At 38.3% G+C, this 26278-nt stretch overlaps 1 protein-coding gene across 3 annotated transcripts in view; it reads right to left on the reverse strand.

The window, feature by feature from the left end:
- Positions 1-26278, reverse strand: part of LOC130572353 (SAM and SH3 domain-containing protein 1-like) — a 519165-nt gene that overhangs the window by 172032 nt on the left and 320855 nt on the right. Inside the window, exon 1 of one of the 3 annotated variants that reach the window (XM_057363995.1) lies at positions 17787-18074. The exons of the other annotated variants lie outside the window; for them this stretch is intronic. Coding sequence (XP_057219978.1) covers positions 17787-17831 — 45 coding nt within the window. The 5' untranslated portion in view covers positions 17832-18074. Of the gene's footprint in view, positions 1-17786; positions 18075-26278 lie in introns of those variants that run through there. 3 annotated transcript variants of the gene reach the window in all.

Consider the following 26278-nt stretch of genomic DNA (forward strand, 5'->3'; position numbering starts at 1 on the left):
CTTTTCACCTTCTTTTTTTTTTTTTTTTTTAATGTAGGTAGGGCAAGAAAAAGTTATCTCTCCTAGCTTTTTATGATATCTTGGCTTTATTTTTAAACATCGCAGGGTGATACAGTGTTGTTTATGTGGCCCACTCTTAGTCTAGTGTGACCCAAAGAMCAGGTCTCTTCACTTATCCCCTTTCCACACCAAGGAGAAAAAGTTATCATCAGAGGGACCTGATATCAATTGCTGCCAGATACATATCCCAGAACTGAATGCTTAGGGCTGGTTTGGGTTGGTAAAGCTGTCATTATAGCCAGTTTCACTCTTTTTCTCCCTGCAAAGCAAAACCTTCTTTCACATCTGAACTGATGGATGGTGCCGACAGAGGGGTAAGATCCAAAGAGCCCACTGGAGGCATGAAGATGGGAATGTGTGTACAGAAATAACGTAATAAAAATTGCCTCATTGTCTCATACAACACATACAAGAAATTCCTCCTGCAGCTTTAATGATGGAGTGGGAAGCTAAAWCCCATAGGAGTTGCTCCCTCTATTTACCAGAAAGGCAAGATATGGGCTCCAGTGATGAAGTGTTCCATTAATATTAAAGCTAGAGGAAATAAAGTGACTTAATTGTAAACTAACGACCTCATCCTAATAACCAAATTCTAAACAGAAAAGGCAAGGAAAAAACCCTACTTTCAGCCATGCTGCCAACTCATAAATTAGGCAAATGACATTGGCATATAATTACACTAATTAGTACTGATGCCAAGCAAAGACTATTTATGGATATGCATTCACCCAACTTCTAACCCCAGAGCCTAAATCTGAAGTAGTAGCTCAATCAGCACACTTTGAAAACTCAGTGTTATTGTTTATGCCATTGTGAATCTAATTTAATCAATACCATATTCTCATTAAATGCAAGGTCTGTTAAAGATGTTTTTCCACAGGCCCTACAAATGAACTCTATTTGATTCATCTCATTACGTTASTGCTCTAGGCTTAACCATGCATCATTAACAGAAACAATACACAAGTTAAATATACGGCTCTATAGATCACCTTAAAATGACACAGTCACACATGATTATGGTCATAAGTAATTGGAATGACAAAAGCTGGTATCCACAGTGATTGTCAGATGCCCGTTGGCTCTTTCACAACAAAAAGCGCTACCTCAGTACCTGGTCCCCTTYGTAGTACCAAAAGGGAAGATAATGGAAATGGGTCCCATTATGCCATTAGTACAGACACTATACTACATAGGTTAGATTTTTTTCATTTCTTGCTACCACTTGAAAACTCTGAGGATGCAATTTCTWTATTTGAATTTACAGCTTTTCATGTTCCTGTTACAAACAAAGAATTTTAGCATTACAGTGCAGTGGGTTTTAAGTGTTCAACACATGGTAGCTCTAGAATAGTATCCTGAAGAGATCAGCAAGCTCTGTATCTTGACCTACTAAAAGTAAGAATAGATTAATTTCTTCTATTATTTCTTCCTAGTTAATACCGAGATGCATATTATACACATGAAGAGTGTCGCCGCCTTATTTAGCTTTGTGGACTGCCTCTCTACCTCTTCTTGCTTTTAGAAATACTCTACATTTGCCATACTTCCTACTGCTCTCCGATAGTCTGCATGCTGTTCAATGGCAGAGAATCACACATGACACACAAAGGTCTCACTGRTTTACATCTGAAATAACTATGTATAGAAAGGTTTTTATTCATTTTGCTGCAGTGTTAAGAGACACTACTACAAAACTTGAACTGCCTTGACAGCATCCWCTTAACTACACACTTAGCTGCAAACCTTCAGTAACTTCATTGACTTCATCAGGTTTGGGTTCTTCTTTTATGTTTTGTTTTGGTTCAGCTTTTTATCTTTCTTTTCTTTTSCTAAAAGTGGCCAACAAGGCCTGTGATTGTCATCTAATTGTTTACTGGAAACATATATATGGATATAGAAAGAGCACATGTAGAAAACAGCAGAAAATGTTTCCTAGCCTAAATTCTTTTCTTGATATTTCTGCTGACCATTTCCATGTAGAGTTCTTCACTGATTATAATTGCTAGAAAATTGCATGTTTTTGCTTGTCCCCTTGGACAAATGGGCTGAAATTAGTGGTTACATGGATCTGCAGCTGACTCATTACAACATAAAGCAACCAACTGTGGGACTCTGGGTGTTTTTGGATCTGTTATTTTAGGATGGAAATTGCTGAGTTGGCAGCCAGTCTGACTATATAAATCAACAGCAACTGCATACTTTGAAAATGACAYGATGCATAATAAATTTAATATGTGAGGTTTGAGGGAAAATAGCTTTATTGGGGAAGTTCTGATAATAAAAATTCAGCCTATGGTACCTCTCAGGTCACTCAGGGCAAAGCCATAGGCCAGACAACTGGGTCTTTCTTAATCAGCCAGCCTTTGGATTGTTTTGAATGAACAATAGCACCTAAAAATTTATATGAGTGACAGAAAGAAACCACGGGTATCTCATGGAGTTATTACTGTTATCATCCCTTCAGGAGAAAATATTATCAGAGTGCAAAAACCAGTACAGATAGTCCTGCTGTGACTCTTGAAGATTTTTCCTCCACTTTGGAACAGAAAGTCACAAACACCTCCATAGCATCATCTCCTAAGTCTTCTGGTTGCAAGGCTGCTTTTTAGATTAATACCTTTAAGAGAAGCAGAAAGCCTGGGGGGAACACAGATAATTTCACCTGACCTGTGGTGGAGTGGCATGAACTGCAAATTCTCTTTCTGAAGTAATTCCAAGAGGAGCATGGACTCAAGATGTCATATTGCACTAAGGAGTAACTATTGTCTAGTCAAGTCTTGGGACAAGTTCACAACATTTTATGTGTGTGGAAAAGCTCAAGCCTCACGTTCACACAGGATATTCTGGGGCAGAACTGACAATCTTCTTSGGAGGGCCCCTTCTGGGAGGATGGAGTAGGGAATGGTTGGTACCAATGCACTGAAAGATAGTGCGTAATTTTGTCAGTTATGGGTGACAAGACACTTTCTGAGGATAGGGATTTTCAGATGGAAAGGTATAAAAGGCTGGAGAGTGCAGAATGTTCAGAGCCACAGCCCTCTCACCGTGATTATCTGCAATGGCTCACAATCAGTAGGGCTCATGGAGCTGTCACTCTCTGTCYTGCTGTCAGGTCCTGTATTCAATAATTGATTGAATAGAAAATAGAAAAGCAAAAATATGCTCATGTGTAAATGGAACRCATGTTTTCTATTCAGTTATTTCATAGGTTTTCACCAACATGGCTGGAAAACTAAACCCAAARCATTATTTTTCAAGTACGACTGAAATTGGGAAGGTTGTATAAAATTTGCCAAAGGAAAAGAGAATTAACACAAAGTAAAATTCTTTTTCAGTGTTTTGTTTGTTTTTTTTTTTAATGGATAAATTTAAAATCACAAGGGACAAGACCTTTTTTATTAATCGAGCATTATGGAAAACATAAGGGCAGATATAAGACCACATAAAACTGGCTTCTTATTTTGAAGACACCAAGGTGGCATTCAGTGTTATCTCTCTTGGGTTTTGACATCAGAGGCAKCAAAATTGAACAGATTAGACACAACCAATTTCTGTAATTCAAATACTGGAGTATGGAAASAAGGCAAAAATCCTTCTGTCATCAATGTGTTTCTTTGAAATGCTCCAGAGATTTAGGGGAGAGGAAGAGGGAAGRAAAATTGAGGGAACAGAAGAAGTATGCCTGAATTAGAAAGGACAAAATAAAACTGACAGATTTTGAATTTCAAAATATCTTCTGTAGTAATTTATTTCTTTCTAACACTGATTTAACAGTATCAAATAAACGTTTAGGTACATGGAGGTGTTTTTTTGACAGTCTTTTGGAAAAGCTAAAGATATTGGCAAAAACAAAGGAASAGAAATTCAACAATCCATTTTGCTTGAATAACTTCTTTTAAACAACCATGTTCCATTAAAAAAAAAAAAAAGAAAAATCCTCACTTTTAAGCAAATGAAAGTCCTCCTGAGAATCAACTATTTTCTCTAATTCTCCAGAGAGCCTCATAAAAATGTATAAAGTATATTTTAATGAGGAAAAATGGTTTATTTCTAAAATATAATTCCCAATTCACCACTCATTTTTAGTGTAGGTAATGGACATAAAACAAATGAAATGTTTRGAAAATGGCTTCTAAAAATAAACTGCTTGTGCACCATTTTCCAATTTTTTTTTTCTCTGCATTAACAGCATTATTCTCTTTTAACCAGAAGCAATGTAATTTTAATATAAGAGGCTTCCTTCATAATCTAAACAAAAAAGAAGATATAAGGGCAGATTTTTCAAATGCTATGGGAATACGGCTCTGACTGATTAAAAGAAAATGCATAGCTTTTAGCGTTTAGAATGGTTTGATGCCATATTCCCTGAATAGGATGTGATTATTGACAACCACTGATATTCAGGAAATCAACTGTCACCACACAAACATTTTAAGTCTGTACAAAAGCTACTAAATTCTCTTTTTTTTTTTCCCAGCACTCAACAGTATTGGCTTTTAAAACCATATTATCTTTTCATTGCAGTTGCTTTGCAACTTCTGTTGCTTTTAAGAATACGCACCATGAAAAGCAATGAATTGGTAAAATAAATAAACTTTAATAATCCAGTGCAGACATATCTTGTTCTTAGAACTAGTTGGATCTCAGTTATTTTAAATCAAAACTTCAAAAGGACAAAATAAGCAGTACCTGTTGATCAACATTTGCTGACTCTATAAGGTACAGTGGAAATTACTACACGTTTGTCACAMACTTGACACTCCAGTTCAAGGAGTGTAATTAAACCTGTTATTTAAATTACACTTGCTCAGTGCATCAGCTCAGTTTCTGCCCATTTTACAGGACCAGACATGCATGTGCATAAGCAAGGAGGCAGCTGGCTCTTGCTCACCTAGGTGGAGAACATTTTTCTCTAAGTTCAAAGAAGAAAGTCAGGCAAATCATACTTGTTGTACCTGCTTTCAGATGAGACTTCCTCCCCTCTAAACTAYTGCACTGATGATACATGCAGAATTCTTATTTGCTACAGATGTAACACTACATTCACACATTTCTTCCAAACCTTTCAATTGAGTTCTCAGGATTGCTGGATTCAGTAGGACAAGTTTTATAGTAACCAAGTGTATGCATCCAAATCCTTGTGTTCAGCCACAGGCATCTATTACAAAGGGACAAATAGCAACTATCACATTGCACGAATACTTCWAGTGGAGCTTCTTGATCTTCATACCTTTTCAATTTCAATTAGCTTTACTTCTACACTCACATTATCTGTATTTCTTGTTCTTGGAGGATGAATTTTTCATAGCTCAAAYATTTTGGAGAACTATAAAAACCTAAATGCTATTTTAATAATTTTTACCATTTTTAAAAAGGAGATTTGTTCCCCAAATACTTAGTAAGAGAAGAAAAATATTTGGTTCAGAAATATTATTTAAGGAGAAATACAATGCAGCTTTCATTTTTTTTTTTGGTGAAAATACAGTTTGTCTTGTCTAAGTCTCAGATTTCAAACTTAGTGATTCTTAGTGGTGCAACTCAACACAGAAAGGCCAACCACATGGAAAAATGTTTAGCAAAGCTGCACTGGYGAAAGCAGATTCAAGTAACACAGCTTAGAAGGTCCTCAGGGGAAGCAGTGTCTGACATAAGCTCAGCWAGGTGTGTTTGTATATCTCTTTCTCAAGGCTTTTCCTACCCATACTAAGTACTGTGAATTTTACTTGAAAATCCTTTTACTTGAAAAATGAATTTTAAAAGATAAGATATGTATGTATGCTATTTAAGAGATGTGTTTGGCTGAGATGAGACTGTCTGGATGAGTGATTTCAGGAGGAATAGTTGGGAAGAGAAGGAAGGGAAAAAAGGTTCTGAGAGTTACAGAATCATACAATCTTTAAGRATGGAAAGAACTTGAAGACAATTGAGTCCAACCATCACTCTAGCACCATGTCCATCATTAAACTGTGTCCACACATACTTTGAACACTTCTGGGATAGTGGCTCMACCACTTTCCTGGGCAGTCTGTTCCAATGCTTTACAACCCTTTCCATGGATATTTTTTTCCAAATGGCCATTCTAAACCTCCCCTAGCGTAACTTGAGGYSATTCCCTCTTGTCTTGTCACTTGTCACCTGGGAGAAGAGACCAATCCCCACCTGGCTACATCCTGCCTTAGAGGATGTAGAGAGTGATAAAGTCCTCCCTCAGCCTYGTTTTCTCAGCCTAAACATCTGCAGCTCTCTCATCCGCTTCTTCTAAGAACTGAGCTCCAGTCCTTTCATCAGCTTTGTTGCCCTTCCTCCCTCTTCTCTAAGAGCTTTGGATTGTGCCTCGTTGCAAGAGAAAGGCACTTCCTGACTTCAGTCTACAAATTGAGAGAATAAAAAAATCCACATAAACTGAACAGTGTAACCCAAATGGTTATGTATCCCAATTTCTTAAGTCTTAAAGTAAATGGTAGGAGGCAAGTCTCATTTCATCACTGTTGGTACAAATATGGATGAAGAAAAAAGTGGGATGGAAATGGATGTAAGAGACTGGAAAGGAAAATCAAAGTTATTCTTCCACACACTAAGGAGCACATACATTTCCTGTATGCCACGGATTACAGAGTCATGACAAGCATCCCACTGTCTGACAGGGCAGTTTTAGCACTACGGGAAAAACTTAAAAAAATTGATCACAACTAATGTGTGTGAAAATCTTTCAGGATTAACTATTTCATCTTCTCAAAGAACTGGTTTCTTTTCACTGGTTTGTTTCACTTAACCTTTTTGGTTAGGTGAAACAAAACAGGTTCAAGTAATTACACTGATTTAAACAGAATGAGGATGTTTTGTTGGGGTTTTTTTAAGTATTAATAACTCATAAATTTCTGATATATGTTGCCACACATAAGGCAGTACCTAAGGCAGTATCTTTGCTCTCAAAAGGAAAAAAGGGACCACATCTAAAAATTTACAAATTAAACAACAACAACAAAGTGATGAAGAAATTTAAAAGCTGGCATGAGGGAAAAGAGAAAACAAACAAAAAGTATTTTCAGCTATGCTTTGAAATTAGATGGTGAACAGATGCTTCAGAAAGATAAAGAAGGGCTTCTTTCAGGCAGCACAAGTTTTAGGCAGCCTTTGGTAGGACCAAAAGGCCTCTGATGCTAGATGAGAGAGGTGAGATCAGACAAAAGCTGTGTGAAAGCAAGGTGACTTTGAAAATGAGGACCTTGAAAAAGAGAAACCTTTTGAGAGAGTTGCCACACTGCTGTCCTGTTTATGCAGCACCAAGTGCATCCTGCTACCTTTCTAGCAAAAGACTGGAATGGAGGATCTTTGTCTTTCTCTGGCTCAGCTGTCCCGTGTTTCCACCAATTCCACCCTGACAGCTCCTTGCGATTCACAGTTTGATATGAAACATATCAGAAAGACCCTTTTTTGTTAGTTGTACCTGAAAGAGCCTTTTCAATACCAAAGTCATCCAGCATCCATGCTGGAGCAGAGGCAGGGATCATCACACACCAGCTTCCAGAGCATATGTGTAGAGCCCACTCCTCTTGGTTGGTTCTCACTCAGGCTAAAAACATCTGCTTGAAACTTTCCTACATTGCATCCAAGATTTAAATACAATTTATGGATGTTTGAAAGGTAAATGAAACTGCCAAAAAGCCTGTCAAAAATAAAAACACCAAAACCCTCTTGAACTGATAATAAATCCTTCTCTTGCTCTTCATTATACTACTTCACTGCACATAATGACCTTCACTGCTAAAAGGTAACCAACAGCAAAGAAATTCCAGGAAGAAGCAACTTGAGCCTATTCAGTCATTTGCAGAAGGTGGGTTTTATAATTAGTTCAGAGCAAAACCTTTATTAGCATAGTAGTCTTCTTGAACAGTATTCTTATTTTTTAYATAATTTTTATAGTGGGCTATTCCTTTATCAATCATTCAATTACAACACAGCAGCTTACTGGAATTTAATCTAGGCACTTAACACAAGGTTTCTTTGTTCTTCCTTTCCCCTGGACAGGGAATTTTGGAACGCTTTGGGCCATATGCTACAAAAATCAATACCACTGCTCAACCTAAAGTATACTGTAGACTAGTCTACAAAACAGGTTTACATCTTGTGTTCTGAGTCCATGGGATCCAGACTCCTTAACTACAGTCCATGGAAAGAGACTACCAAGGGGCCTTTACTCTTGAAAATAGTCCCTTTAAATCCATGCAGAATGCAGGTAGAGTCAACTGCAAWTTTTTTTTCGATAAACACATCCTATCTTTATAAAGTATTTCAATTTGCCAAGAACACCACTCATTGCAGAAGTTTGCACTTTCCATGGCAATACCTTTTCAAGGATTAGAAATTTTAGATGAAAAAACTGGCAAAACAAAGTGCAAAATGGAAATGAAAGGGGCAGAAAACACAGGGAGATGTTGCAATTAATTTTTTTATTTAATAATTTTTAGTTTGAGAACGTATAATGCTTCTCAGAAATAGGGCTTTTCCTCCTACTTGGAGACTGAAAATGTGTAGCAATACTATAAATTCTCACGGCATTAAAGGATTAGYTCTCTACTGTGAGTAGTCAGAAAAAAAAACCCTTTCCTAAATTCAGAAAGCTCTCAGGATTTGTCTGTGTTGCAGCAACCCATTAATGCAAGCCTTGCCTTGTTCTGGCATACTGGTGAGAGGATCATGCTTTCTGATTCCTCCTCCTTTACTGAATACTCCTCTCCTATAGGTTTTCAGAAGCACCCCTGCTGCCAGCCTCTCTTTCCTTTTCCCAAGAGAACCTTAAATCTTGGCTTAGCTTTGTTTTTTTCATTTGGAAAACATTTTAGGTAAGCATTCCATCACACTTTTTGAATAAAGATGCACACCACACCTAAGGGCGGCCAGATGTGACATGTTAAATGTGGCTGAGGATTATAAAAGGCTGGGCAAGATTTAACACAAGCTGTGACTTCACTCGTCAAGTGCAAGGAGTGACCAGTATACATGATGACAGAGTGGTTCTGTCACTCTTGGCTTTGACTTTTTAAGAGAACAATTTAGAGAGAAATACTAAATGAAGTCCGAAGGCAGGGTATGTCTAAGGCAGAGATTCTGTTTTGATTTACAGATAAGGAGGACAGCTTGGCACCTTGTTCTCTGCTTGAGTTCCCACTGCAGCTAGTGGAAGTCACTGAGTTTTCGATGAAGGGTTTAGGTACTTAGATGAAGTTTCACATCTGTGTCACTGCAAATAATACATATAGACCTGGAAATGGGTAAGAAGACAGTTCTTTGTTTTTGTTGTTTTGTGCCGCCATAGTAAATGAAATACCTCTAAGTTCCTGATCAGGTAAAAATTTACATGAGGGATGGGGTTCATCTACTGAAGATGGCAAACAAATCCAGCACCTCTGAGGGATCACAGCTCTTCTTTTTACAGGGATTGCTGTTAAACATATAAAAAAAGCACACGGTTGGTAGTGTGTCTCCTCACAGAGAAATGTCAGCTACAGCTAGGAGAAATTAACTGACTTATCCCAACACTTTCTTGCATGTTAATGTCTAACTTTTGAATCACAACCACCCTGCATAATATGGAAATTAAGAACATCATCATTTCCCGTAATTACCAGAAACATACACATTTTACAACAGGGTGACATTATGCCATGAATTCCCTTGTCAAGAGGAAAAAAAAGACAAAACATATCATACTTGTTTGAGAAGGCAAAGTGATAGATTTGTCATGAGGGTAATCATCTATATATATATATATAAATCTACTATTATCAACTTCCTGAATTTCTGAAAAGGGATTAATTTTCTGCCTGAGCTAATAATGAACATTTTTCTTCTATTCATCATCTTCAGCTATTTTCTCTCTTGAGATTCATTTATCACTAACTACTGAACCCAAGACATAAAAAATAGGCAACAACCCTTTTTGAAGTAATGGCTTAGAAGACTATTAAATCAAGAGGCAAAAGATGGATTTTGAAGATCTATGTTCAAAATTCTTGTAACAGCTGCAGGTTTTGAACAGAGGATCTGCACCACTGGTTTAGTAAAGGCATTGGAGAAAGTAAGTTTATCCAATGACAGCGCAAAGTGGGGAATAGTAATTTTTTTTCAGATAAAATTCATGGTAAAAGGAATGAAATTGAAGAAATAGTAAGATCAATGGCACTATAAAGTGCAATTCATGTTGCAGGAATTAATCTAGGATGATCATTCAAGTGCATTTTAAATCTAAAATGGCTTGCATTAAAGCAGATCACGCAGATGTTTGCTTGCTGACCTGTCTGCCTGTGCACAGCTCTCAGCCTGTCAGACCCTCACTTGGGGCACTGATTGACTGTTTTGTACTATCGAGGTATGGAATGACAGCCATGYTGGTGGAAATAGCCCAAAAGGCTTCTCCTATTGGAGCCTGAGGCTCCCTGAGAATCTCAGAGTCTCAGTGTTGCCAAGCTTTCCCTGATGCTGGGATCCCTGCTCTTTGGCAGAGCTGAGATGGGGTATTTCTGCAGGGGAAAGAAGAATTACGCAGGATTTGYGCTTTAATTTTTCTCTTGTAAGATTCTTCTGGCACACTGTCTTACTATCCCTGCTTGTAAGTCCCAACAATATGAGCCATCGTACCATCAGCCAGTGGAAGCACAGGAAAGAAGGTCCCTAACAGACAAAAGATGGATGGAGCAGGACTTTCTTTTCTTTTGAGTAGGATGCAGAGAGAAGACCTCCCCAAATGCCCTCTTACCTCATCCTTTGCTCAASCTTTTCTGGCATGCCAGGAAAAACCATACAAGCAATTGCTGTTGKAAGTGTTTGCTTGATGCTACTGGGTGTGCTTCCACAAAGTTATTGTATAAGTGAATTCAGATCTCTCACTTGGGGCCTGGCAGAGGTCTCTGAGCAAATCAATGAGTCTAGCTTTCAGGAGGAAGTTTCTGAGAGGTGTGCTTCAGCAGCACTGAGACACTAGGATTCACATCAAGGTACAGGTTTCTGACATTAACTAGTTCCATACTTTCCACACTGTCTCACTGGGATGTTGTCCAAATACAACTTCTTGCTCTAACTTGCTACGCTAAGTAAGTGTATGGGATTTGAGAGATTACTCTCTGAGATTCTAGCTTGCTGGTCTGCAGCCAAAATGCAGACAACACCTATGAAGTCCCAAAGCTAAGCAATTTTAGTTTGCAAGGCTGACTTGTAAAGTGTAGAGTAAAGCACAGACTCTCTGCAATTTATTTCTACAGTGTTTCCAAAGCCACGGGGCAGCAGAAAAGAATGAGTACAAATTCAGTCTCCACTCATGTATTCCCTGCTAGGAAGCAGAGACAGCTTTCAACAGCAAATTCTCATCTCAGTGTTGTATTAACTAAGAGGACGATTGGAGGAAGAGCAGAGGCTTCAATATCTTGTATTTAAGGCACCAAATCATGTCACAGGTCAGCAAAACAATTTTATTCTCCAGGTGATTTCTTGACAGTGATTACTCTAACACAAATTTGCCAAGAAACTCAGCTATCCCTAGGCAGCCCCCCAGAGTAAATACAGCTGTTACTGGAATTTTGCATAGTGAGTATTGAAATGGATTCTCTGCTTAACACAGCAGACAGCTAGCAAGAACAAAGCATGAAATCAAATTCCATCAATCCCTTAAATTTGTTTATGCAACCCATTGTTACTGCTYACAGAACAGCTTTGGCAAGCAAAGGCCATGACAAAACATAGCTGTAATTTATAAAGACAAATTCTTCCCATCTGCCATTTTTGTTGTTAGTTGTTTTATAGACTTCTTTCCATGCAGTTCCAAGTTTTACCCAGGCACAGCTGCATTGAACCAAGGAAGCTGAAGTAATTTTTCTCTTTAGTGAAGCAGAAATGGGGGAGAAGATGGCACTTACTGCTATTCTTTTTTTCTGGTAGGAATATGTTAGAACTTCTTTGCTGTAACACTGATGTAGTTTAAACCTGCACTTCTGGCTTTTTATATGAATATTTCTGGTAATTTTATTTTATCTGTGGGAAGGAAGATGAACTTCACACCAAGGAATGTGTTCTCAAGTAACTCCTTTTTCACATGGGAATGAACTAACTCAGCACATTAATTGTGGAATCACAACTATATGGTGCTGTATTACAGTCCTTAGGTTTATAAAGATTTTGCCTTAACTATTAACAGCATTGCTTGCGCAATAAAGGTATTTGATCTGAATCTACCTGGAGTTCCACTTTATTTATATACTGAAATGGCACATGGCATGTACCTTTCTGGGTTGTTCTCAGTGGTTACAAGGGTGTATTACCTCCTGTGGGGTCTCTTCTTCAAAACCCTTCTGGTCACTGCACAGCCACGACAGAGAAATTGTAAGCAGGCAGCATAATCGTGGCAGCAGAGCATCTATTGTACCTCTTGTGAGGAGAGGAGCAGAGGCTGTTGACCTTGGTAAGTGGAGTCTGAGATGGAGACTTGCTCACACCAAGCAGAGGGAAGAAAAATATTTAGGTTAAAAACATGCCTTTGTAAGACGACCACAAGGRCATCTAAATTAAAGGGTTGCTGAAGCAGTGAGGTTTGGGGTTGCCAGCCTAACTACCAGTAAAGCTCAGAAAGTTCCTCTCGGCCCTTTTGTTTCTATGGTAGCTTCAGCCTTGACATAAAAAATTCCCAGTGGCACAGGATTACTATAGATACATAAAAGAACGTGACATGCAAATGTTATAAATCATTACATGCTGTCAGAGAATGAATCTGGTTTAATTTTGAGGCTTTTCAATTAGAAGGGTCCACTGTAACAGGAAATGCTGCTAGAAAGTGTGCTCAATTCTATTCATAGCCACCGTTCAACATACTCTCGGATGAAATCCTGTGGGTTTTATTTACCAGAAAACCTTCATGGCAGATAAAGCAACCACTACAAGAAACCTGCAATTCTTCTTTGCTAATGAGCATTGTTAGATTATTGCATGACAGGAAGAATACATCCAGGGAATACTCCCCTGAACGTTTCATCCTCCCTGGAATATACTTTTGTGAGATAAGTCATAATAAATATAATGTGCCAATTGTCTAACCTATTGGGAAAGAGCAGGTAYATGAACAACTTGGTGCAAATATGGAAGAATCTGCTGACAGAAATGAATGTGGTTTAAATGCCATTTTCAATGACAGCACTACAAGTAAAGGCCAGGTRTGTAGATCACTTGTGTAATATCTGGAAACTGTCCGACTGCTGTTGACAGGAAGGACTGACAATGGAACATCTTTCTTTTCCAATGTCTGTAACTAAAATTCAGGARTTACCAAAATGGCCAGCAGAAAAATGCAGGGAAAAAAGAGGCTCAAGCAGGTAATTGACAGGAATCCAAAATGACTGATACTATCTGAGGAATSCTAATTACCTCTTTGAAATATGGATTTCCAAGCTTTAAGCATGCCATCAACRAAGGACATGAAGTGACACATATTTTAAAGTGCTAGAGACTACCTGTTTTTTTCTTCCAAGTAGAAACTTCTAATTTATTGATGAAGAAAATCAACCAATTTATTGGTTAAGAGAATAATTTTTTTTTTCTTTGGAAGGTGTTAAGAGCATGATTCATATTTTCATTTTGCTGAGYACCCAACTGGAATGTCCTTCCCTTCTCCCATCTGGATAGACATTATCAAATACAGATTCCCTATCTGTTCCCAAACTTCTAAACAAAGCTGATAGAGYTCTCCCCATCAGCTATGCATACAAGGAAAAAGCTCCATTGGTTCCAAGAGGAGARAGATAGACAGGATGTTGAGTGGCAAATGAGGATATTTGGAATACATCTGTGCACACAYACTTTGTCATTCCCTACTCAGTGTATCCCCAGCTCAGAGGAATGGATTCTCTTACACAGCAGCAGCTGTTACTGTTTGGATTGTAAATAGTCATAAGCCATATGGTGGCAGGAGAAAAAAACTTCACACTTTCTCACATGGACAAATATTATTATTGCAAAGCATAAACACATCAATATATATACCTTTTMTCTGGGGAAGAATACAGTCTTCAACCTGATTCTAGAAAAATGATTGGCTTCCAGATGAGCAGATTACCTGTTAACATTTGGTTTAGATTTTTAGAATTTGGATGTCTCAACAAAAAATAAATGCAGTAGACAGAGCTCACTTTCAGATTGATAGATGGGGTGAAAGAGACATGAAATATAAAAAGGTAGTAAAATGGGAGAGAAGATTATGAGGAAGGATGAAAAAAGTGTTTACATGCAATCACTATGGACGAATATATTGCTATCTACTAACTAACTACATAAAACTAGTGTGATTGCAGCATATCATGCAAATGGATCAGCAGTTTTTTCATGCATGTGAGTTTGAACTTTCCACCTGGTCAGTGGTGTGTAAAGCATTTCAGATGTTGGTGCATTATATGCAGATAAGAACAGCCCTCTCAAAAACGAGGGCCCTCTGCTTGGTAAGGAAAGCTGGATACAATCAGTGTTTCCAGAACCTGGAACAGGGAGAAGATGTAATCCACGCCCTTGCTGTGCTCAAGGTAAGGGCTGCTTTCATTTTAAATCATTATTTCTTCAGCATTCATGTTTAAAGCCTACTAGTGCTTTTATTTATGTAATTACTGAAGAACTGTTTAGTTTATCTTTCTGCTTTAAGCACTTTAATTAAAGGAAAGTGTGATCACTCTTCCCATTGTGTGGTGAAGCTGGCAACACACACAGTTAACTTTACAGTTCTGCAGAGCCAAGTTTCTGAGCTACACCCCAAAAGTCTTAGCAGAATGACACTACACTTGCCAATAGCAAACACTGGCACATCCTATTCATATGGTTAGACAGACCCCATGACAGAACCCATGACCTGGAAATTAACAGTCCTTCTGTTCTGTGCTCCTCTCAACCTGTTTCAAATGCTATATTGATATCAGCTGACACAACAGAGCAGTTCTGAATTTACATGAAGAAAACCCCCATCAACAAGTCATTTTGCTGGTGACTAGCTTCACCCCAAAGGAAATGAACACACCAAGGATTAGGATGGCAAAGCACTTCTGAGCCCACAAAAGGGACTTCTGGCCTTAGGACACCAGCAGCCACAGAGCAAGTAAACAGACCTTCCACATTCATCATCCCTTGATGAGAGTCACAGTCCAAACCTGACCCCTGGATATAAAGAGGCAGGAAATCAGCATCTAATATGAATGAAACCCCCCTAATCTTTCCACGGGATTTTGTGGCACTGCATCAAACATTTTGCTCTTATGATGTCTGGCCCATTCCCAGTTTTCAATGCAAATTACTATATGCTTAAACATTTTTCTACCACTGTTAGTTACAATTTCTATCCTGATAGCATAAGCCACAATCTGTTATTATGTATTTTGTTACTAAAACTCAAAAGTGGAAGCAAAATATCTGTGGATCAAGAGAACGGATCCACTACTGCCTTTGTAGCATTAAGCATGCCTCAAAGTGTTTTTATCTTTGAAGGGGATGTGGYTCAGGCCAATGATCCAATAGGGACCAGATATCTTGACTCAGTCTTACCAAGCTGGCTAGATAACCCCATAGTCAAGACATATGGAGAACCAGTTCACCAGGTTCCAGTGCTGAGATACTCCACAAAGCAACTCGAGAATCCCCTCCAGATCTCAGCTCAGCACAGCAGTGTTACTGCAAGCCTCTCACCAGCATATCTTCTTCATGACAATCAGCTTCTTCCACAGGAACCCAATGCAYTTGCTGTTCTATCTTGAAGTTACAACCAACATTTTCAGGCACCTTTCTTTCAAAATACTTTCTTAAAATTACAATGTCCACACGACCTTAGTCTCATTTTTGATTTCAAGAACTGGGAAATCCCACAGACAGAAGATTTCATTACAGTTTCTAAAACTCAGTCTTGAGTGCAGGGCTCTGCTCTTGCCAGAGAGAGCTCATTTGAGAAGAGAGTACAGACAGATGACAGGGGAAGTGCAACTGCTCTGGGAGAAAGGCAGTAAAAACCCCCAGCCACTGCAAAAAAAAGAACAGAGATTTTCTCCTAGTTTTAATTTTTTAAGACATTTAAGCCACTTAGCTAATAAATCATGCAGGAGACACATTTCCAAAACCATCACTGGACTGAAGCCAACATAACTAAATTGCWAAGGTAACTTATATGCATGGGGACCTGCTCTATACATATGCTCAAACAACCACAGGGGTTGTCTTTACCCACAGAACTCTTGGTTTACAGTCAGGTTACATGATCGTGGCCTAAAGGTTCAACAGGACAATCATTCCCGCTTGCAAACCTGTGAGCTGGTTATGTTTGTACAATTCACATATACAAGGTAGCAAAATGAAGAACTTCATGGCTCACAGATTKTAACTAAATTATATGGAAAAAGATTAACTTAACTCATACACCTCCATTATGTAGGTTGTTTGTATTCTCCTGTATTTTCAGCAGCTGGATAGCCAAATGGTTACTTTAGTTGCCTTTCTTAAAAGAAGGAACTGAAAATAAGCCCTCACAAATTTGAACAAGTTTGATATTAACCATGCTCTCCCAAATGAAGTGCTGCCCATGGAGGAAAGACCTAGAGACAACTGAAATGGTGTCATCAGACAAAACACACCAGTAGAGTAAGAAAAAAATTACTGACATTTTAAGAATATGGAAACTGAAAGATTCTCTGGGAGTACTGTATCACACAAACAAAGTAAATTTACTTTGTAAGCAAGTGCAGTAAAATTGACTGTAACTGTGGCTTCCTTAAACTGGTATAAGGCTGCTTGTGGCAGTGTCTGAGACAATAAACCAGACACACTGATTATAAGCTTACCAGATAGCTCAGGCTGCCTTTCTCCCTTGGAAAAGAAAGTGTTCTTTAAGTTACTTCAGAAAGCCTCCAGTTGATTTTGCCTTAGCATCAGTCTAATATAAATGTTCTGATTACCATCAGCAACAAGCGAAGGCACAATAAACTTTACTTGTCCTAACCTGCAGCTATGCATATAAGTACCTCCCTTTACTGAAGCAGCATTATTCTGTCTGGCCTTTCTGCTCTTCTGGGCAAAACTTGGACTTAAAAATCCCACAGTCTCTCCTTGGATGAAACCAATAATTCAATGACTGAAATATTGTTTGCATTTTTATGGCAAAAAAAAAAAGAAAAAAGCAAATGGCTACTTACAGAACATGGAGAATAGAATTCTCATAAAGAGAACAGTCATACTTAGTTACCTTTAAAAATTATTTCCCCATCTGAAATAAAATTAGGGTTTCATTTCATGTTTCCTTTTTTTTTTTTTTTTTTTAAGTGAAAAATCCACCAATTTAAATACCCAGATAGCAATACCACAAATGATTTTTAAAATCTAGGTTACACTTATCTTAAAAGCAGCTACTTAAACAAAATGCATCTGTTTAATGAGCTGACATGTTTCCCTTTCAGATTCTCCTGAAAGCCATATGAACTAACCGTGAATCAGATTTGTATCTTGATATTAAAAGAGAAATCACATTCCACTTCCCCACAGAACACGACAGCAAGCRTGCCTGTTACTGTCTGTAATGGCTACATTATGTTTTCCACTTAATAAAAGACATATAACACTGCAGACAGAATAGCAAATTCACTTCCATCTTACTTTTCAGAAACTGCTGAATAAAACTCAGAACAAAAATAATCCCTCTTTCCCCATTCACATGGTTTACTCACCATCACTTTATTCCAAAACTCAGTTTCGCTTGAAAAGTGATCCATAACAATGAAATTATTTCTTCCTCGTCAAAAGTATCACTCCAATAATTTAAATTACTGAAGGCAGAAAAGGAAACATTGTGGTCCACAGAGCACTCTAAACACGCACTGTTGTTTTCGCTGATGCAATGAGGTTTCTAAGCAAAAGTTTGCAGGCAAGCTGGGTAGTGGCATTCTCCTTATGATTCAAAAGTGAAGTATGTCTCAGCTAACTGAATGCTCGCACAACGTATAATAAAGGAACTCAGGGATTCATACATGTCTCTAACACAATCATTTGTAAAACTTCTACTCTCATTACCATCTCTACGTCTGCCACACCTCAAAAATGACGAGCCAGATAGAAACTGGGTGTTATGTGCAGCCAAGAGAAAGACAGCTTCAAGCCAGAGGCTTRTATTTAAAAGTCTCTGAAGTTTAAGTCCCTAAGGTGTATAAAGTTACATTCTGTATATGGAATGTAACTGTGGATTCCTGCTTGCTGCATATGTAAATATGATTAAGTTCATCATAAGCCACATATTAAAAAACATATAGTCTGCCACAATGCAGATTAATGCATGAAACTACTGTGATAGGAAGAAGTTATAAAAAAACATATTTATATTTTTTATAATTGCAACTTTTGACAATTAACACCCTCCTCCCTCAAGTACCAAGAAAAGCACTGAAGAATTTGCAGGGTAATTTTCTAAGAAATGGGGATAACAAGATCCAGGAAAATCAAAAAGCTGTGTCTTCCTTTCCATAGAGATGAAGACCAGTCTGAGCCCTGAGAAGAGAGGCAGAGAAGTTGCCTTAAAATGAAAAGGGGAGAAATCCATAACAATATAATGACCACCTGACAGTTGGGAGCCTCCGGTGCAAGATGTGTCATTTATTTCATCAATCTTTAAAGCTTATGTCAGCTGCCTTGACAGGTAAAGCTTGTGAAAGTTCAAATTCTTTCAAGTTCCAGACATCAGCAAATAAATGCTGATGCAGACCTTTACATGACCGTCAAGCCCTCACCAGATTCATTGGATAACCTTTTTTCCTTCGCAAGCTTTTGCTTTTTCTGACACACTGGGGTCTAAGGTAACATTCACTCAACAACACTTGACGTTTCCTAATGAGCTGGGAGCATTGCACATGCTGCAGCCCTTACTGCCTTGGAAACTGCTGAGACAATCAAGATGAACATTCTCCACAGCTACAAGTTTTAACATTTAAAAGCCCATGTTTTCTTCCAAGCTTCTATCTCTAACATCTTCCTGTGATGCCATTGCTGTGCTTGCAGGTTCTTCTCACAACTCTGAGAAGCAGRCAGGCAAAACTAGGTAAGGAAATGAAAGGATTTAAGCAGGGAGTGGCTTTTAGGGGAGCCCCAGCACCCTCTGCTGGGGCTGGAGCAGTGTGAGGTAGCCAGGCTGGCCTGTGGCACTTCGTCTTCAAAGCTGGAGTGACCCCTCAACAGCTGGGGCATGAAACCCCTACGTGTTGGTTTTCMCTGGGTGAGAGTGCAGTAATGCAAAAAACTATTTAAATAATTAAAGATGCAATAAAAACCTTCCACTTCGTTACAGCCTAGGAAATTCTACGTAACACCTAGTAATACTATATATATAAAATAGCATAATATCTATGCAACTTTAACCTTAATCAGTTACACATTTTCAGGCAGCATTTAATTAGATCAGTGGGCCAAAATTAAAAGGAGAATAGAAACACTGTGTTTACACCCAACCAAGTCACCCAGGCCAGAGCAACATCCATCCTGGATTCCACACACTTTGGCCTGGGATATACTCAGGCTGTTTAACACACTGTTCAAATTTACAGTCCAATGGTCTAATTTCAGATATCCTGATCTGTGTCATCACCAAACAATGAGGAATAAATTTAGATGCACCTTTAATCAGCCCTTTTTCCAGTTAATAATTTCTGTGCTCTACTTACACAAACAAAATTAAATAAAACAGGATACTGATCATCCTGTATCTTTCCAGAAATAAAGAATTTCAAAGGATGTAATTCAGGAATAAATCTATTATTAGTGTTTTTCAAGCTCTTCGATTTGCAGAACCTTGCAAACTGTTCCTTATCAGCATGTCTGTTTTTCTTGCTTTATTCTCTGAATCCTTCAACTCAATAAATTAATGCAATTCTTCTGATATTTTGTGGAACACAGGCATCTTGGTCCTTTTGCAAAGGATCCTTAAATTTCTGGGCTTTTCATTTATAAACAGAATGTCTCCAGTACCTTATCTGTTGTTTTAAGCCATGTGCATTGAACCAAATGGGTTGAAAATACATGTCTACTATAAGCTCTAAGGAATTTTTGTAGATCCATTACATTACAATGATAACATTACTTTCTTTTACTTAGTCATTTTGTTTTGAGAAGCATTKGAGACTTATAAAATTCAATTTACATGGAAAATGACCTCATTTTAGATTAGTTATTTAAACAATTAGAAAACAATTCCCACAGTTAGAAATATTGTGGTGTATACCTGTGATGTAAATGCTATATGACTGAGTTCTTAATTTTGAACTAATATTTGGAGGGAAGGGTGAAAAAGGAGAGCAAAGGGTGAGTGATGGCAGCTTGTGCACTGCAGAATCCTTGTAAGCTGACACTCAGGATAGATATAGCAAGGAAAACCACAGAGGTGAAACGGCGCACAGTAGAAACCATCTTTAAAAGTCTATTTTTTTTTAATCTCTTGATTCTCATGCTACACAGCATAAAATCTTTCATCAGGATCATAATAAACATCTATCAAAGATCTTTCTCTGCTGCCTTAACAGAAGACCAAATAATTCAGAGACCAGTTGAAATTCAATTACATTTTTCTTCAGTAAGCCTGAGAAAGGTGAAAAGTAAATCACCTTTATGTACCCTTCCTGAAGTTCTTTTATATTGATCCCTCCCAGAAAACGTGGTTTGAACATTTTCACATGTTCATCATCTGGCTCGGAGGTTTGGTTCCTGTGGTAAGTGCAAGTATATTCTGTTTTTCATGCCCTATTTCTGAAGCAGAGCTTGTTCCTGCAGTGACATACTCCTTTCTGAGCTGGGCAAGCACAGCAACTCAGCCCAGCAAGGGGCCTTCTTTACTCGCTGCTATCACACTTCAGAATTCCTTCATCCTGTGGCTGATTAAGACAGTCCACTGCAATGCAACTGTTCTCAGTAACACATACATTTCTCTGTCCCAAAATTTAAATCACATTATTCTCCTGAATCTTCACTACAATCTGACAAGCAGAGGAAGATTTCACATCTGATTTACTTAGGGAGGTCTGGGTTTTGCAACATGCAGTAAGGTTGCAGATGGACTTTTATTGACTGAAGAAGCATTGCACTGGCACAGAAGCCCATCAGTCTGAAAGTTAGAATCTAAAGCGAAATTCTAGCTGCTGAAACAGTCTATGCATTGGTTAACATGACAGTTAATCACTTTGRACTTCACTAACACCAAATTATGTGCTTCTTTAAGGCAAGCAGCTGACTTGCAGCAGAGTTTTATGTTCTCTTTAGCTCTTTGAAGAAAAACCTTGATCGCCAACAAAACTACTTTTAACTATCCCATAGGTATTACCAAACCTGAGATTATCACTGTAGAAAGTACTCTGTCTCCTATTTTTACACCACCATGCCTCTGAACTTGTTCACTCAAAYTGCAGTCAAGTATGACTTGAACACTGAATATTGATTTTAAAATCCTTAAACCCACACATTACTGCACATCCAGATCCTCTCATGACAGGGCAACATCTAACACTCTTACGTTAAACAGCTGGGCCAGAGCAATGTCATATGTGTGACCTGCCAGTATCCTACTTCCTAACTGCAGCTGCCTATTTTGTGACTGTTGATCACACTCCCTGAACAGGGCTTGATGAGGTTATTCCAGAATGTGGCATCAGCACTTGGATATTCTTTGTCTTAATGCCTTATGACCAAATCAGCCCTGTCAGGTCAAAGTCTTAGCAGCAATGCAGGGTGTATCTCACTATGCGATGTGGAGAGAAATGTGAGGCACATTGTGGTCCTCACTTCACTCTGGTTTGTAAGAAATACAGCTTCACAGAAGAAGAGATTACAGATTTGGAAATTGTATAGAGTGGCTGAACTCTGCCAATGTACACTTTGGGAGAACTATAACACAAATACAGAATATTCCACAATAAGAAGTAAAAGCACAACTGAAAGATTTATAACCTACAATATTAATTTGATAATCAAGTCCTTATAAAATAACATCTAACACCATCTGACACTGGGAGCTGTCAGTACCTCCCCAATCAGTGCTAAATAATGCATCCATAACAACTGCCTCTCACTTGATTATGTTAATGCAGTTGATACTAGACGCAATTCAAAGATTATTGAAGTCAATGAGTGTTCTTCATTAATGCCAATGGAATTTGAATCAGACTCATCAAACGAAAATATAAGATAGGAGCCAAAAGTGCAGTACAGTCAAGAGAAACAATAGAGGTTCGAGACCTTAGATATTAAAAATTATTGTGCTCTCACTATGTAACAAAATAAAAAAAATCTTTAAAAATAATTATTTTTGAATCTTTATGACAAGGGTAACTGGTCCAACATAACCCTGCTATTGATTCCCACTGTTATCTGTGCACATGAACTCTTTTGAAACCCCAAAATACAAATTGGGTTGCAAAATATCAAGTTTTGATCATAAAATTGTACAGTTCTAACCTTTAAGTAAATTCTTTAATACTGGATTCAATTTTACAGTTGAAAATTACTATGAGAAATGGCAACAGCTCTAACTAAAATGTCTGCGGAGTGAGAGGAATTATTTTTCCTATTTATTAAATAACAGTATATGAGAATACAACACAAAGGGCTCTGGTTATTGATAAAGAACAAATGGGATAAAAAAGTCTCCAGTATCTCTCACGGTGACTCCAAATGCAAACTACATACTAAACTAGAACACAGCTGTGCTAAGTTTGGAGCCTTAACTTTTGCCAGTTGTCCTTGCTTGTTGTGCTACAGACACCTGTAAGGATCAGGAGAAAATTAGCTTAGGAAAAACTTTATCACTGCTTCACTCAATTTTCTTCAGTTCTTGCTTTGTTAATTTACAACACTATAAGAGAATGGAGTCTTCAGAGGGGTTGGGACACTAATGAGGATGGTAAAGTTCATGGCAGGTTTGGGAATTAGAAGCACAGGTCAGCATGTTCCCCCTGCAGGAACCCATACACAGGTCTTCAGCACTAACAAAAACTAAAACTTTGCCAAGTTCCTAGATACTTTTGCCAAAATGGAAGAGCATGGACATGCTGCTTCTAGTTTTCTAACTATTTATGTTTTTTTTYCCTCTCTTCCCTTGCAGGAACAATGATCCTTTTTGAAATCAGGATGCTGACAGAAGAGTTCCCTTTGCTCTTTTCTTCTTTATGGATTTTGAAGCAGAAAACCCTGGTATGAATAAGAATTTGGAGTATCACGTAACCTTTCACTGCTAAAACGAACTTGGGACCTCAAGGTCAACTCCTGTGTGAGGTGTAAGAAACACTTACAAAATATTTCAAGCAGAGGAGCACMAAGTCATTTCCTTGGATCAGATCTATGGTCTTTGGGGCTGTGAGTCAAAGGCAGCAGATGATTTTGCWTTCCATCTGCAGCCAGATTAATTCAAGAAATGTATCTGCACATGTATGTCTCACACACAGACCATAACACTTGAGCATCAATGGCTTGCGGCAAACAAAGGAGTGCACAATGAAATACTTCCTGCTTTAAAAAAAAAAAAAAGGCTTTTTTTAGTGGTCTTCCAAGGAAGTGGCTCAGTATGTCTTCCTTAGCAGAGTTCAGCATCTTGGACAGACTGACAACAGCAACTTTAAGCTTATGTAAAGACCAAATCCAATTCAGAACAAAAAAMTTTCTTTTGAAAATACTTGATGTCTGCTAGCTGCCTTATTAACATCTGAGCTAAGTTCTGTGTACTTAGGTTGCTGACAGTGAACAGTGTGATGCATGTTGCAGATAATGTACGTGGAGTACTGCCATTTCAGAGGGGGAAAGGGAATCATTATAGAGCTCTGCTACTTCTGMAGGAGCAATGCCAGCAATCTCTGAGAAAAGTGAGTTTGTGCTTACATGAATTTATATATATACAGAACATTTTTCTATAATTTGCCCGGGCTAGAAGACAGAACAGAAAACCACTGACACTCKGCTCAGTCAGGTCTACCCACACATGAACATTTTGTGTTTTTTGAAAAAAAATGCAGTAAAGATTGATACTGAATTTTTTAAAAAAGCTACCAGTTAATTTACCAAAAAACACAGAAAGAGAGAGGAAAAAGTAATTTTATTCTGAACTTTCCAGTGGCTCTGGAAAATTATGTTGTTCATGTTGCTGACTTCCCACACAACTTTCTTACCCATTATTAGGAGACTGCTGTCAACTACTGGATTTACAAATCTAAATCCTAGAAGGTAGTTTTCAGTCAACAGATCTTGACTGGAAATAAAAAAAGAAATTGATTTGTTCTTGTGTAAAGTCCCCAGTAAACAAGAGTAAACAATGTTCTTCCTCTCTTGCTCAGACCTGCAGAGATTTTTACACATCATTTTCTCATGTAACATCACTTTCTCTCCATCACAAGGACTGGCAGACAGTCCTTGTGTTCAGCCTGACACAGCAACCTGGAAGCATGAGAAAAACATTTATAGCCTAAGCTAGGTTCAGCAAAGACTGATTACTTGTCAAARATAAGCCAGAATTATATAAAGTATAAAAATAATCAGCAAGGTATTTATCAGACTCCTTGACAGTACTACTTCAAAGCTAAGTCAGGGTTTGATAGCTGATAGGGGGGAAAAGAGTCCAAGGCTAGATGTCCATATAGTTCCAACCTGGCTCCTAACAAAAGCAKTGGCTGTACACCCACCCCTACCCCAGCATCTGGCTTGAACAGAACAAGATTTAGCAGTATTTTTGGTAAGTCTCATTCCTGTTTATCTCTATATAATAYCCATAGATACTTGGATAACTAAAAATGACACAGAAACCCCACAAACAATGACACTATTATTTAATTAATGTAAGTCTCATAACTTTGTACTTTCTCACAGGTATATAAACACAGCTTTATTTTTTAAGCTTCAGCTCCTGGAATCACACTATTTGTGAGACATTCAGTATTCACAAAGAAAATCAGGTTGTTTTGTACTCAGGATCACAGAGAAGGGACATAAACGCTAATAACTAAAAGGTATAAAATGTAATAACGTAAATAATTTTTTTTTTTTTTTTTTTTTTTTTGGGGGTGGTGTTTGCTTTTGCTTGTTGTTGTTGTTGTTATTAAGTTTGGCAGGCTTGTTTTTTTTTTTTTTTTTTTTTATCTGGCATTAGCAGTGGGGAAATCAAAATCTCTTAGTACCAATACAACCCCTTAGCATTTTGTTTATATCCACAATTCTCTATCATAAACAACAATGGACTTGGTTGCCTTATCTACTTTTTGTCTGGATCTGTGCAGAATGTAATGAACAGCTCAAGCTATTCTTCCAGTGTGCTCAGTTCCATTGATTTCAGAAAGCTAGTGTGGCACAGCAGGAAGAACATAATGAAACAACTTTTCTGTGCCACAAACAGCCCAATGATCTTGCAGTGGTTAAAATCAAAATACAGTGCAAATGCTAGCATCCTTACAGTACGGATTTTTTTTTTTATATGAAGCAACTGTAAATGGGCAATAAATCAGTCATTTCAAATCCAGGCTTTGAAAAAAAAGCCAATGGTATAACTTCATTTCAATTACTAGATACCAGATAATTAAAAGAACTGTTTGAATGGCTAAATTATTTAAGCCACWGCATCATCCTGGTCAAAGTATTTAATTTTTTGAAAAAACAAATTGCAAGTAGAATTATGATTCTTAAGTCAGGACAAACTATCAGCTTTTTATGTAGTGTTTACATTGCGATCTTGTATATTGCATATAAGCAAACCATGCTTTCCTTTCTTCTTCAGACTGCTTAAGTTGTTCTATGATTTTCTTCCTTTTTCTTTCACTGTTGGAGTTTGGTGGGGAAGAAACTATTTGTCACGAACTTTTTCCGGTGGGCATAGAATATTCCTTCAGCAAACGTCTACCTCATTTGCAAATACAAAAGCAAATGGCAAAGCCGATCCCTCACCTGATGCGGGGGCTGGCAGAAGGTCCCACCGCAGGGTGGGCAGCCCGGAGAGCACTCCCCAACATCCACGGCAACTGCACAGTGTCCRGGGGAAGCCTGGGCGGGGGCCGGGGCAGTCGGACGGGGGGTTTGCAGTGTTTTAAAGGCGTTTAGCTGTGTGACTGTGCCGCCGTGTGCCCGAGGCGGGGCGCAGGCCGCAGCCCTGGCCCGGCGCGGTGTCCGCGGAGGCCGCGAGGTGGCAGCGCGCGCGCGCGGAGCCGCCGCTGGA

The sequence above is a fragment of the Malurus melanocephalus genome, unplaced genomic scaffold (assembly GCF_030028575.1).
Source record: "Malurus melanocephalus ecotype Western Australia unplaced genomic scaffold, MMel_1.1 scaffold_33, whole genome shotgun sequence".
Lineage (NCBI taxonomy): Eukaryota > Metazoa > Chordata > Aves > Passeriformes > Maluridae > Malurus > Malurus melanocephalus.